Source organism: Oratosquilla oratoria, chromosome 1 (assembly GCF_046742065.1).
Source record: "Oratosquilla oratoria isolate Oo_2021 chromosome 1, ASM4674206v1, whole genome shotgun sequence".
Classification (NCBI taxonomy): Eukaryota; Metazoa; Arthropoda; class Malacostraca; order Stomatopoda; family Squillidae; genus Oratosquilla; species Oratosquilla oratoria.
The window spans coordinates 8,360,903-8,375,902 of NC_134777.1; the positions used below are offsets into that span (position 1 = coordinate 8,360,903).

At 40.6% G+C, this 15,000-nt stretch overlaps 2 protein-coding genes across 2 annotated transcripts in view; one reads left to right on the forward strand and one right to left on the reverse strand.

Annotated features, from left to right (window-relative positions):
- Positions 1-11,567, forward strand: part of LOC143032013 (hyaluronidase B-like) — a 26,786-nt gene extending 15,219 nt beyond the window's left edge. Inside the window, exons 4-8 of the mRNA XM_076196487.1 lie at positions 3,750-3,922; positions 5,840-5,947; positions 6,544-6,737; positions 10,187-10,328; positions 10,729-11,567. Coding sequence (XP_076052602.1) covers positions 3,750-3,922; positions 5,840-5,947; positions 6,544-6,737; positions 10,187-10,328; positions 10,729-10,893 — 782 coding nt within the window. The 3' untranslated portion in view covers positions 10,894-11,567. The remainder of the gene's footprint in view (positions 1-3,749; positions 3,923-5,839; positions 5,948-6,543; positions 6,738-10,186; positions 10,329-10,728) is intronic.
- The window catches only part of LOC143032022 (uncharacterized), a 78,189-nt gene that overhangs the window by 39,802 nt on the left and 23,387 nt on the right, over positions 1-15,000 (reverse strand). Inside the window, exon 2 of the mRNA XM_076196495.1 lies at positions 13,787-13,997. Coding sequence (XP_076052610.1) covers positions 13,787-13,997 — 211 coding nt within the window. The remainder of the gene's footprint in view (positions 1-13,786; positions 13,998-15,000) is intronic.

The window sequence follows — 15,000 nt, forward strand, 5'->3', positions numbered from 1 at the left end:
CTTCATTCTTGAGATGGTGCTTGAGGTTATCGCCCTGGTGCGCAGCAGAACCACTTCAGGAAACACTGAGGCCCTTCCCCTCCTCCTTTATCCTTCCTCCTCTCATTTCTTCACTGAGTCTCCTTCTACACACTTATCCCTCTAAAGCGGTCGTTCTCATACTCTGCGTTACGTGTACTACTTGTGGGTACCCGTATGACCCCCTGGAAGTGAGAACGTCGTTCTCATACTCTGCGTTACGCGTACTTCTTGTAGGTACCCGCGTGAACCCCCTGGAAGTGAGGACGTCGTTCTCATACTCTGCGTTACGTGTACTTCTTGTGGGTACCCGCGTGACCCCCTGGAAGTAAGGACGTCGTTCTCATACTCTGTGTTACGCGTACTTCTTGTGGGTACCCGCTGACCCCCTGAAAGTAAGGACGTCGTTCTCATACTCTGCGTTACGTGTACTTCTTGTGGGTACCCGCGTGACCCCTTGGGAGTAAGAACGTAAGAACATAAGAATGAAGGAGACTGCAAGAGACCTTAAGGCCTACACAGGGCAGCTCCATAGCCATCACCACCTGTCATCCCCATCCATAAAGTTGTCTAACCGTTTCTTAAAACAACTGATAGTTTCAGCGCTCACTACATGGTTACAAAGTTTTTTTTCCATTCGTTGACCACCCTATTAGTAAACCAATTCTTGTCTGTTTCCTTCTTATGAGTAGAGTGCACGAACAGCCGTCATTTCGTAAAAGTCAATTTATATATATATATATATATATATATATATACAGACAAACCACTGGGAAAATGAAAGAGATGAGACCAAGCGCTTTCGTCTATTCAGACATTTTCAAGGTATAGGTACATAAAAGAGACAAGTATATATAGTCAAAAGGTTAAGGTGGATCTCTCCCAGTGCCATATTGGCTCAAGTGTCCGGACATTTGGTTTACAATTTTTGTTATAATAAATTCATCCAATTATTATAACAAAAATTGTAAACCAACTGTCCGGACACTTGAGCCAATATGGCACTGGGAGAGATCCACCTTAACCTTTTGACTATATATACTTGTCTCTTTTATGTACCTATACCTTGAAAATGTCTGAATAGACGAAAGCGCTTGGTCTCATCTCTTTCATTTTCCCAGTGGTTTGTCTGCATACTAGTATCACGCGTTCAAGTGATTTCTTCTGCATATATATATATATATATATATATATATATATATATATATATATATATGTATATATATATATATATATATCGTAGAAACCACTGTTGGAGTAGAAAAGACTGGAAACGGGGAATCTATATATTTCGATTGCAAACTGCAATCCTCTTCAGTAGATACTGAAGAGGATTGCAGTTTGCAATCGAAATATATAGATTCCCCGTTTCCAGTCTTTTCTACTCCAACAGTGGTTTCTACGTTATTGACAAATGTGTGATTACATTTTTCACCTGTAATATATATATATATACATATATACATATATATATACATAGTCCGTGTAAGATGTTACTTTTTTTTTTTTTTTTTTTCCCTTGGGCTTTTGTTTCTATGAGTTTTTGTGTCTTTCCTTATATCTTTGTTTGTTTTTCTTTATTTTTGGTTTCCTCCTGTCGTTATTTTCGTTTCTTAGTTATTTGGCTTCTTGGTTTCTTGGTTGATTTGCTTGTACGCTGAATTGTTGTTTGTTTGTTTGTCTGATATTACGGAGAAAACGGCTCAATCAAAGAACCTGAAACTTTCAGGAAAGGTGGCAAGTTGTTCCTATATCCCATCAAGTCTTGGGGTTAATTGTGTCTAAGCCAAAGTCAAAATAATCTAAAATATAATTTTCTTTCTTACCGTATATTCAGAAAAAAAGTTCGATTTATCTCGATAAGAAAAAGAACATCGTCTTTATACCTCGTATATGATTTTGTAAACGGCATTAGTGAAAATGTTTATTTGTTTTGTTATCATTTATCTGCTTGTTTATCATTATTTGCTTGATTCTCATTTATTATTAGTTATATGTCAATTTATTATTATTTGCTATTTACCTGTTTGTTTATTATTTAACTATACCTATGCATTTATTTGTGTATTTTATTTATTATTTACATTATTATAGTTTTTATTTATTCATTTATTCATTTATCATTATTATGATTTTTTTCGTATTCGACCTAGATATGGACCAAAAGGTCTCCTGTCGGCATGCTCCGTCTTTGTAATCCTTTGTAAATGGATAGAGGCCTTCAAAGGTCCAAATCAAGACCACATATTTCCAAAAGGACTTAATTAGAAAACGGTTGCAGAAAGGTATTTGCAATTATCAGCGTATAGCGAACCACACATGGACTTTTAATTTGACACAAAAACCTGAAAGGTCACACTCCAAGACATACATATACATACATATACCAAAGGCTTTTTCCCCCTTACACGGGGGATAGCCAAAAAGAAAAAGGCATAGAAATCACTCCCACCCATTCCACCCCCTGCGTATTCCACTCCCCTCCACCCTCCTCCCTCTCTCCTATCTTAGCACCTCCTGGATGACGGGTCATCCCTGCATCCTGTCCACTGCCCTGGGTCAGAAGCAGTGTCGCAAGACACAGCACATCCACAGCACATCCACTCCAAGACATATTTGGAATAATGTGACACGTAAACGGTTGCGAATACAGACTTCTAGTGTCGACATTGATTAATAAATAAGTAAATTAATTAATTAGTTGATTTATTGACTTATTTATTTGCTTATCTATTTATTTAACTATATATATTCATTCATTCATCAATTGATATATTCATTTATATTCTTATTAATTTATCTACCTTTTTATCTATTTATCTATTTATTCATTTATTTATTTATTCATTTATTTATTTATCTATTAATCTATTTATCCAAATATATATTTATCTGTTAATTCATTCAACTATTATTTCATTTATTTACATATTCATCTATTATTATCTTTTATTTGGTACAAAAAATAATAGCAGGAGCCAAGATTAGAGGGAGGGAGGGGATTGAATGGGAATGGAGTATGTGGGGATGGAATGGGTGGAAGTGGATTTTATGCCTTTGCTTTTTGGCTAACCCCCCCCCCTTGTAAATGGGAAAAAAGCCCTTGTTATATATATATATGTATGTATGCATGTATGTATGTATGTATGTATGTATGTATGTATGTTGAGACATTGTGGCAGGTTTGAGGAAGGAGGAAGAGAAAGACACGGGTCTAGGGCCGAGTTTGTTTCTGACCGGTTTCGCTTACAGCTTCTGCAATCCTCTGAAGAAGCTATAAGCGAAACCGGTCAGGAATAAACTCGGCCCTAGACCGGTGTCTTTCTCTTCCTCCTTCCCCATATGTATGTATGTATGTATGTATGTATGTATGTATGTATGTATGTATGTATGTATGTATGTATGTATGTATGTATGTATGTATGTATGTATGTATGTACTGTATGTATGTATGTATGTATGTATGTATGTATGTATGTATGTATGTACAGTATGTATGTATGTATGTATGTATGTATGTACAGTATGTATGTATGTATGTATGTATGTATGTATGTATGTATGATGTATGTATGTATGTATGTATGTACAGTATGTATGTATGTATGTATGTATGTATGTATGTATATATGTATGTACAGTATGTATGTATGTATGTATGTATGTATGTATGTATGTATGTATGTATGTATGTATGTATGTATGTATGTATGTATTGTTTTTTGTTATAGGTGTGGCAATACTGGACTTCGAGAACTACTTCCCAAGCTATGACATAAGCTCTGCGGTGTACCGGAGCGCCTCCAAGCAGTGGGTAAAGGAAATACACCCGAACTGGACTTCCGCAGAGATCGAGGCTTTTGCCGAGACGAGCTTCAACGAGTCAGCCCAACTCTTCTTCCAGGTTTCTGAGGGTTCTAGATACGAGCTCTTTTTCTTTCTCTATTTACGATCGTCTGTAGGAGTCTGTGGATACGAGCTCTGTTTCTTTCTCTACTTATGATCGTCTGTAGGTGTCTGTGGATACGAACTGTTTCTTTCTCTACTTATGATGGTCTGTAGGTGTCTGTGGATACGAGCTCTGTTTCTTTCTCTACTTATGATCGTCTGTAGGTGTCTGTGGATACGAACTGTTTCTTTCTCTACTTATGATGGTCTGTAGGTGTCTGTGGACACGAGCTCTGTTTCTTTCTCTACATATGATCGTCTGTAGGAGTCTGTGGATACGAGCTCTGTTTCTTTCTCTACTTATCAACATGATCGTCTGTAGGTGTCTGTGGATACGAACTGTTTCTTTCTCTACTTGTGATCGTCTGTAGGAGTCTGTGGATACGAGCTCTGTTTCTTTCTCTACTTATGATCGTCTGTAGGAGTCTGTGGATATGAGCTCTGTTTCTTTCTCTACTTATGATAGTCTGTAGGTGTCTGTGGATACGAACTGTTTATTTCTCTACTTATTGTCATCTGTAAGGATTACAAAGGCGGAACATGTAGGTGTCTGTGAATACGAGCTCTGTTCCTCTCTCTACTTATGATCGTCTGTAGGAGTCTGTGGATATGAGCTCTGTTTCTTTCTCTACTTATGATAGTCTGTAGGTGTCCGTGTCTATCCATATACCCACCTGCATGTCAGTCTGCCTGTCTCTATGGGAGCCCATCCACGGCACGATCTGGCCGCCGGACAGATTTGGTCGGATCCGAGCAGATTGGATCGTGTATGGGGTACCTATCTCATTCCTTCTCTCCGTTCCTCAAACTCAGCGGCTCTTAACCTGGGGAGGTCGTAACCTACTGGTGGGGGGGAGGTCGTTTGGAGTTTCTTAGGGGGGTCACAAAGGATTCGGGAGAATAATATATTTTCATATATGAGAAATTCGCTAGTGAACAGCGACAACAATCAGATAATTTTAAATCATCAGTGGTCGAGTGGTCTAAGGCGAGCGGCGATGGAGCCTCTTCGGTCCCAAAGCAGCAGGTTCGAATCCTCTGCGCGACGGTCATAAAAATGATCATATTTTCATATGTTTGAATTACTTTGGGTTTTACCAGTTTGGTGAGTGATGCAACACTGGTGACGCACAAATGCGGTGAGTGGCCTGCTACAGGAAACATATCAACCACAACCAGTGTTTTATCTTGCCTTTTCACAAAGGTCACCGTTTCGAAATTTCTTAAAGAGGTTAGGGTAATACTCTGAGGAGTCTAGTGGGTGGTCATAGGATAAAAAAAGGTTAAGAACCGCTGGGTAAGGGAGTTGAACCAAGCCCTTCTTCTTGTATGATAACAAGGACAGATCATACACGTCTTCGAAACAGCAATGTCCTTCAGAGACTATATTCTGGTCAGCCTTAGGCCATTCTTATACACACCCCAGTCACGACCAAGCGTACGAGCTATTCCCGACCACCTTGGACAGTGGCACTTTTGTTTCTCTCGTGGTTAGCGCCAGCTGGCTATTTCATAGTCGCCTTCTTGACGGGGGAGATTCGTTTCAATTGCGTAGTCTTTTGAATTCTTTTTATAAACAGAGGAACAGCACAAATCAGCCTGGTCGCCGGTGGCCGGAGACAGGTCGTAAGCTTGGTGTGACCGGACCGGTCCCTTAGGTTAATCAGGGAAGACCCTGACGCGATTCTATTCCATCTGGATCTGGACGATCTCGTTCCACCTAAGGTGGAGAAACTCATGGACCCCCACCTTAACTGAGAGCCATGATGTTATAGATATGACGTGATTTATGATACATGACATCATGAAACAAATGCGACGTCATGAATAGGCTATGACGTCATCTATAATTTATTATTATTTTTTGTTTCAGTTGCCTCTTATGATGGGCCGGGCGCTTCGGCCAGGAGCCTTATGGGGATACTATCACTATCCTTATTGCGAAGGACAAAGCCCTACTTACGTATTTTGCAGACCGACGGTACGCGTCCATGTCACCTTGTGTATCATAGTTGCACTAGTGCAGGGGTTCTCATTAGGGGTGAAATTCACCCCCAGGGGGGAATTTTGGGTTTTCTGGGGGTGATTTGTGACCACAGTCAGTTTACGCAGTGAGGAAAGCAATTATAGATTTTGGCCTACCTGGCCTGTCACCTGGGCTGGAATTATACTAATATGGGAAAAATATATACTAATTTGGAAAAAATAAAAGGGTTTTTAGTAATATTTGCATATTATTTAGAATGCACTTTTTGAAACAGGCAATCTTGGAAAAGAGGGGGGAATGACATTCAGACAAATGGTGAAAGGGGTGAATGGGCCAAGTAAGGCTGAGAACCCTTGCACTAGTGTGTGTGTGTATGTGTGTGACCACTGCCACCGCTGATCCCCAACCACTTGACACCTCTACTCAGAGTACTCACCCATGATCAGTGTTGTCATACGTTCCCCTAATTGGAAGTCACTTGTCCACTCCATTATTTACCCGTGACATGTCCCCCCGTTTTCCAACGCGGTTAACGAAAACTAAAATGGCCTGGAATCTTGTTCCACTTCACACTTCTACAACTGCCACAGGTCATGGATGCCAACAACCAGATGCTCTGGCTCTACGAGTCCAGCTCTGCCCTCTTCCCGTCCATCTACATCTTCGAGAAAGGCTGGACTCCAAGGACTAGGCGACTCGTTGTCAAAGGACGCCTTTTGGAAGCGATGAGAGTTCGTGGGAGGATGAGCAAGGATGTCCCCATCATGCCGTACTTTTGGTTCCGGTGAGTCGTGGGTTTCGTACGTGATCAGGCCAATTAGTACACAGAGTTCCTCTCTAAGCTGAATAAACTTCTTCGCCCTAGCCAGAATAGAATATCTATACTCGCACGCAGTTCCATTGGCACATGTTTGTTTGCACCCAAGTTGTCAAGGCTTTTACAGGTTTTTCTTTCTTTTTGTCTCCCATTTTACCTCTTATATAGTCACACTTTCCTATGGGTTACGTGTACTTCAGAGATTATGTTCCTTAATTTGCAGAAAGTTTGGTCTTGCTGGAGTGTCTTCTAGCTTTACTCTTATTGCGTCTTTAACCCACTGAATCATTGTGTTTTTCTTTGCAATGTTTACTTTTCATTGCAAAGTTGAATAAAGATTTACCCCCAGAAGATTTCATTACTACATACTTCCCATTCCTCCCAATTTATCTCTCTACAGTTAAAGTTACCCATCACTGTGTTTCTATTACGATATCTAATAATATGTTACCTCAGTAATTTTCATTTCTATCTATTTCCCATTACTCCCAATTCATCTCTCTGCAGTTAGAGTTACCCACCATTGTGTTTCTACTGCAATATCTAATAATATGTTACCTCAGTAATTTTCATCTCTCTACAGTTAAAGTTACTGTGGTTCTATTGCGATATTTAATAATATGTCACCTCAGTAATTTTCATTTCTACCTATTTCCCATTACTCCCAATTCATCTCTCTACAGTTAAAGTTACCCACCACTGTGTTTCTATTGCGATATCTAATAATATGTTATCTCAGTAATTTTCATTTCTACCTATTTCCCATTACTCCCAATTCATCTCTCTACAGTTAAAGTTACCCACCACTGTATTTCTATTGCGATATCTAATGATATGTTACCTCAGTAATTTTCATTTTTACCTGCTTCCTATTACTCCCAATTCATCTCCTTGCGATCAAAGCCACCCACTAACATCATGTCATCACTTTACTCGATAACTTTCTTTAAGGGGAGATATATCTCTAACAACAATAATTGGTATACGTCATTATTCCACGGCCTCTTATCTCTTCCTGGTCTAGTTCTCAGATTTACTGCCTCATTACCTTTGTTCAATATTACTTTATCTACTATTATGTAGATGTGCTGTGTCTTGTGATACTGCTTTTGACCCAGGGCAGTGGGCGAGATGCAGGGATGACTCGTCATCCAGGAGGTGCCAAGATGAGAGGGAGGGAAGAGGGTGGAGGGGAGTGGAGTGTATTAGGGATGGAGTGGGTGGGAGTGGTTTTTATGCCTTTTTTTTTTGGCTACCTCCCTTATAAGGGGGAAAAAGCCTTTGGTATATGTATGTAAGTCAAATTTTGCAACAACCATCTCTCTGACTTCCATTCTATCTTTTCTATAATTAATCCTCTGAAACTCATATCTATAGTTTCTCAGTTCTAAGTTATAGTCTTTTGGTATCTTAGTCACGAATTTCTTTCCTGATTGATAGTAAGCCATCCACATTTGCATACACAACTTTTGATTTTGTTGCCTTCTCTTGAACAACTTTGAACTTTTTCTCTTTTTTATATAAGTTCTTTAGTTTTTGGTTTGAAAACCTCGAAAACATTTTGTTTCTCTTGCTCAACTCTATTTTCGTTCTTCACTTTGATTTACAAACTCTCTTGTCTGGATCTAACTATTCTTAAATTTGTCATTATCTGCTAATTCTCAAACCTGTTGATTACTTCTTTTGCCGGTTTGTGACTTTAATTTGAGTTCTAAGTAACTTTATTATTGATGGACCGACCAAACTTAACCACATTTTCAACTTGTGTATGTGTGTGTGTGTGTCTGCATATGTGTGATTGTTTTTGTGTATGTATATATATATATATATATATATATATATATATATATATATATATTGAGACATTCTGACAGGTTGACGTAAATGAAGTAGGAAGCACAGGAGTCTTAGTTTGAATTTATTCCAGATTAGCTTCGCAGGTATGGTTTTTTGAAAAAGCATACCTACAAAACTAGTCACGAAGAACCTCAAACTAAGACTCCTGTGTTTTCTACTCCATTTAGGTCACACACATATATATATATATATATATGTATATGTATGTATATATATATATTCATATATATGTATATATATATATATATCATATATATATGTATATATATATGTATATATATATATATATATATACATATATATATATATATATATATATATATATATATATATATATATATATATATATATACACATACATACATACATACATATACCAAGGCTTCTTCCCCCTTACAAGGGAGGTAGCCAAAAAGGGAAAGGCATAAAATCATTTCCACCCATTCCATCCCTGAATACACTCCACACCCCTCCACCCTCCCTCTTATCTGAGCACCTCCTGGATGACGGGTCATCCCTGCACCTTGTCCACTGCCCTGGGTCAGAAGCAGTGTCGCAAGACACAGCACATCCACAGCAAGGCCGCTTCATTAAATCGGCGACACCCCCTCTCCGTCCCCCCATTGCATAAAAGGAGAGGACGGGGAGAAATCCCTTCGGGCTGCGTCAAATTTTGCTCACACATACTACCTCACCCCCCACCCCCCCGCCCATTCCACCTCATGCAATCACAACATCATCCATATACAACCATTCTCCATTCACCCCTGTCTTCTGTCCTCTCCCGTCCTTCCTCAACAGATATTCCCCTCTTCCCCAAAGCCCTCTTCACCCCATCCACCCACCTCATCCTAGGACGTCCCGTCATGTTCACTCCCCCCACATCTGCCTTCCATACCTCTTTTACTAGTCTTTCTTCACTCATTCTTTCCATGTGTCCAAACCATCCTAATATTCTTTCATTAACCCTATCTCCCAGCTCCTTTTCCACCCCTGTTCTCCTCCTCACCTCCTCATTTCTCACTCTATCTAGCCTAGTAACCCCCATCATACTTCTCAGACACCTCATCTCAAACACATTCAAACTCCTCTCTTCCTCTCTTATGTTCTATGTTTCCGCCCCATACAGTGCTGTTGGCACAATCACTCCTTCATACAGTCTCCTTTTAGCATCCATTCCCAAATGTCTATTCCTCATTACACTCTTTAATCCACCAAGGCATTTACTCGCTTCTCTCAATCTACATTCTACCTCCACCTTCACTCCACCTTTTCCTGCCACATTTGCACCCAAGTATCTAAAACTATCCACTTCCTCCAGTCGCTCTCCCTTAATGCTCACCTCCAGTCTACCGCCACTTTCACCCCTTGTACATCTCATCACCTTACTTTTACCCACATTTATCTTTAGCTTTCTTCTATCACATACTCTCCCAAACTCTGCCACCAACTTCCTCAATCCCTCCTCCGATCCTGCCACAAGCGCCGTGTCGTCCGCAAACGTGAAATAGGTGTCTACCTTCAGACCAGACTACCCTTACACGTTCCTCTTTCATCAGGTACCACGACGAAGATACGTATCTGATCGGCATCGATCTGGTCAATACTCTTGGGCAGACGCGACTTCTCAAGCTGGAAGGCGCCGTCATATGGGGAGGCACAAGTGATGTGGCGAACAAGGAAAAGTGTCTTCAGTTCCAGGTAGGAACGGGTGACCTCAGGTTTGGGGGCACACACACACACACACACACACACACACACACACACACACACACACACACACACACACACACACACACACACACACACACACACACACACACACACACACACACACACACACACACACACACACACACACACACACACACACACACACACACACACACACACACACACACATGCAATAAGTGAATTTTTGCCGTATTATCTTATTTTTCTATGCGCTGTTTATCTTGGAGATGATCATTTTCCTGCTGCTCACGGCTTTTCCTGGGTGCCACCAATTGATCTCGTTCAGCTTATGGAAACCAAATCCCAGCAGAAGGGTTAAGACCCATTTCCCCCTAAAACTTTCTGTGTATTCTTCTCACCTTTATAGGAATACATCAACTCTACTCTGGGGCCTTTGGTACTTTTCGTCCAAGAACTCCCAATCAGGGAAGTCCGCAGGGCTCTGAACTCCAAACGCTACGCCCAGAGGCTCATCGACCTGGCCCTCGCCAAAGAAAAGGAAAAGAAGCTCTTCTCGAATATAGTATATTAAGAGGTAGCAAAGGGAAGCGGGAAGGAAGGAGAGGGAGGAGGGAGAGGGAGGAGGGAGAGGGAGGAGGGTGAGGGAGGTGGGAGAGGGAGGAAGGAAGGAGATAGGGAGAACCCTTCCAGAAATCAGTGGTTGTGTATTTTTAGCAAATGTTTGTCGAAGGTGTGTGAAAAGTATGTTTAATAACTGCAGTATTGGGAATTTATCAGTGTAAAATCGAATACAGTAACAAAATAGATTAATTTTTATTAAAATTTTCTCTTGCTATGTGATGCTAAGTAAAGTATACAATACGAACTTTAAGCAAATTTTTGACAAACTTTGAAAGAGAAAGTACTATTTTGTCTCAAGTATAAGTAAAATGCCTAAAACTATATAGACAGCGTTCTTTATGTATGATATATATGAATATACATTTGAAATGTCCTAAAGGAATATACTGTTTCATTACATACTTGATGTCATGTGAACAACCTTTCAACGATCGTTTGTATAACATTTGCTTTCTGGGGGTAAGTGGATGATGAGAGAGAAAAAAAAAGAGAGAATGAAGGAGTAAGGAACTATCGAGCGGAGAAAGAGTGGCGAATGGAGAAAGAGAGATGGGGGAGGAAACGGAAGAAAGTTAGAGAAAATGTTGGAGGAAGTGATAGAGAGGAGAAGAGAGAAGAGAGAGATATTCTGTATAGGGAGAAGGAAGGAATGCAGGAAAAAAAAAGAGGAATGAGGGAGGGAATTAGAGAAGATGAAGATATAGGATAGAGAGGGATTAATGATAAATGTTACTTTATATTTGCGTGAGAACCCGCTTCCCTATAGATAGTAACCAAAAAAAGTTCCTCAAAGCTTCTGGGATGACCCTGTTTTTTTGGGTTGATGTCTGTGTTGTATCACTGTGGGTCTGTTTTTTGTCACCAGATTTCAGGAAAGGGAATGTTTAATATTTAGTGTTTCGTTGTGTGTCATTGTGACAAATGGAAATAAGCTCCACCGGAAGGGCTCGAAGCCATCGTCTTTGCTTCATTATAAGCACTCGCTAAGGCAAAGGTTCGAGTCCTTGCGGTGGAGCTTATTTCCATTTAGTGTTTCGTCAGCAATAACAAGCGATTCTATCCTTGGGGGGTCACAAATGTAATAAAAGAAAATTTTAAGGAGTAAAGTAGAAAAAAAGGGATAAAGGCCTACGTCTAGATTTGAAAACCAAATGGCAGCCCACCGGGGTTCCAGATGAATGTGAAGGTGCTGCTGGGTTTTCAAAACGAAAGGTAGGGAGATGATTCTCTCCTACCTCCCTCTTGCAGGACCATTATCTCCTAGTACCCATCGTTGGTCTCATAGGAAGGGGAGGGAGGGACTGAGGGAGAGAAGGTAGAAGGAGGATTCCAGGAGAGAGGAGGGAATGTTGGAGGAGGGAGGAATTGTTGGTGAAATGTAAGTAAAGGGAGTGACATTTTCCTGTGGATGAAATGTGCCTTTTTGTTCGTATAGTATTAAAAATATATACTGTATTTTGATATCAACAGGGTTTTAATAACCTAGACCTAGAGGCATCGCTACTGTTCACATATGTACACAAAACAAATAGCATTACAGTATCTGAAAGAAATGAGTAAAACCAGCAACAACTGCAACAGCACTGTAGGAGAGAGGCCAAACGCAGAGTATGGGATCCAATGTATTTAACGTTTCTGAAGAAGCTCTACTGGGCGAAACGTTAGATACATTGGATCACATACTCTGCGTTTAGTCTCCTACATCTGAAAGAGATCTATGGAAGAGACAGAAGTGAAGTGTAATAACAAGAAATGTTGCCTCGGGTTTCGTTCTCTGGAAGACCACAACTACGAAGAAGCTGTCAACAGTTCTCTGGGAAGATCATTTGGACCGTTGTCTGAGTTGTATTTGTGTGTGACTATGTCTGTGTGATCTGGTTATAGTTGCAGAAGGGAAGCAGTCTCCCGTTATCTTGCGAGATCACGCCTAGGCGAAGTATAAAGAAGATCTTTAAGTGCACTTAAAGAGGGAAATAGCACTACAGAGGATATCTGGGTATTTGCAGAGAATGTAAATCTAGTAAAGGCGAAGGAAGGAAGTGGCAGGGGAAGGATGTAAAAGAAACGAAAAGAAAAAGATCTTTAAGTGTACTTAAAGAGGAGAAGAGTACTTCGGAGGTTATTTGGATACCAACAGAGTGTTTGCATCGAACAAAGATGAAGTAAAGAAGCGGCAGGAAAAAAACCTGAACAAAGAAACGAAAATGGTATTAAGGAAATGCATGGAGAGGAAAAGGATATTCACAGGCGAGGCGAATAGAAGGGAATAGAATGGAAAATAATTGAAGACATATTGAAGGAGCTGGAACCGACTGGGGGAGGGGAAAGGGCGAACTGAAGAAGGGCTGTAAATATGAGGATATATCAAGTGAATTGCAAAGAAAAGAAGGTTATGCGAAAGCTGAAGAATTTCATAAATTCCTGGTTGCCGTAATAAACTGCCTAGTTTCGTAAATTTATGTTGTCTATCTAGTGCAGTCATTCTCAACGGGGGCGATTTTTGAGCTGAGGGGGGCGAAAAACGTCACAGGTATTTATTGCTTATAATTGACAAATTCTAAGCCTAATAGAAAAGATCTAGCAGCGAAGCACCAGGCCCAAGGATCTCATTAAAACACAACGCGAGTAAAGCATTTTAAATTAGTTGTTTATCATTGTTGCAATAATTTTTTTATTATTATTTTCCAATTAAGGTGGGGGCGATCCTTTTTTTTCAATTGAAAAAGGGGGCGATATGGCTAAAAAGGTTGACAAACCTTGATCTAGCGATACGGGTAAAGATATTGACACCGTCCTAAGACGCCTGCAACTCCAACCCGCTGGAAAAGACGTCCCTCCCTTACCGTTATGATGAGCTGCTCAAGGGCGATGAGACGATCTTCGAAATCGGAGGCCTTGCTCCCCAGACGCTGGAGCTTGCCCCCGATCTGGCCCTGGTCGTTCTTGATGGACTTCAGAGTCTTTTTCAGGTGGTCTGCCACTTGCACCTCGCGATACTCGTGCCGGTTGAGCTTGCTCTCGAGCGATTTGAGGTGGTTGCTCAGGTCCGAGTTCCTGTGGAAGAGTCAATAGAGGCAGGGATGAGAGAGAGAGAGAGAAGGGGGGAGAGGGAGAGGGAAAGGGGGAGGGGAAGAGGGAGAGGGAGAAGGAGGGAGAGAGAAGGAGGGAGAGAGAGGGAGGGAGAGAGAGGGAGAGAGAGAGAGAGGGGGGAGAGAGAGAGAGAGAGAGAGAGAGAGAGAGAGAGAGAGAGAGAGAGAGAGAGAGAGAGAGAGAGAGAGAGAGAGAGAGAGAGAGAGAGAGAGAGAGAGAGAGAGAGAGAGAGAGAGAGAGAGAGAGAGAAAGAGAGAGAGAGAGAGAGAGTGTCTGATTCTTTACGGACGAATAGGCACTTATATCAGATTATTTTCATAACTCTACAGAATCATTTTGAATGTATGTCTATATATATATACAGTGCTAGAATACGTATGTATGTGTGCATGTATGTTTTCTATGTATGTATGTGTGCATATATGTGTTTGTATGTAAATATGTATCTATATAAGTATGCATGTTTGTAAATATGTATTTGTGTATGTATGCCTGTATGTATGTATGTGTGCATGCATGCATACATGCATGTATGTATGTATGTATGTATGTATGTATTTATGTATGTATGTATGTATGTATGTATGTATGTATGTATGTATGTATGTATGTATGTATGTATGTATGTATGTATGCATGAATGTAAGTAGGTATGTAGGAAGGTTGGTAGGTAGGTAGGAAGGTTGATAGGCAGTTATGTAGGTGAGAAGGTAAATTGGTAGCTGGGTGCGTAGGTAGGTGCTTAAGATGGCACAAAGGAGAAGACGTGGGTAGATGTATTACTATATACGTAGCTCGATGGGCAGCTAGTTAATTTCGTCTGTAGGGAGATAGACAGGAGGGGACAACAGGAAGAGATGCAGATAACTCTTACAGTTACTAAGGTGAGCAACAAGTACAAGGTGCCCCTTGACCTAGAAACAGAGCATTCGCTCGAGGACCTTCCCCTGAGACCTTCTTCGGCCTC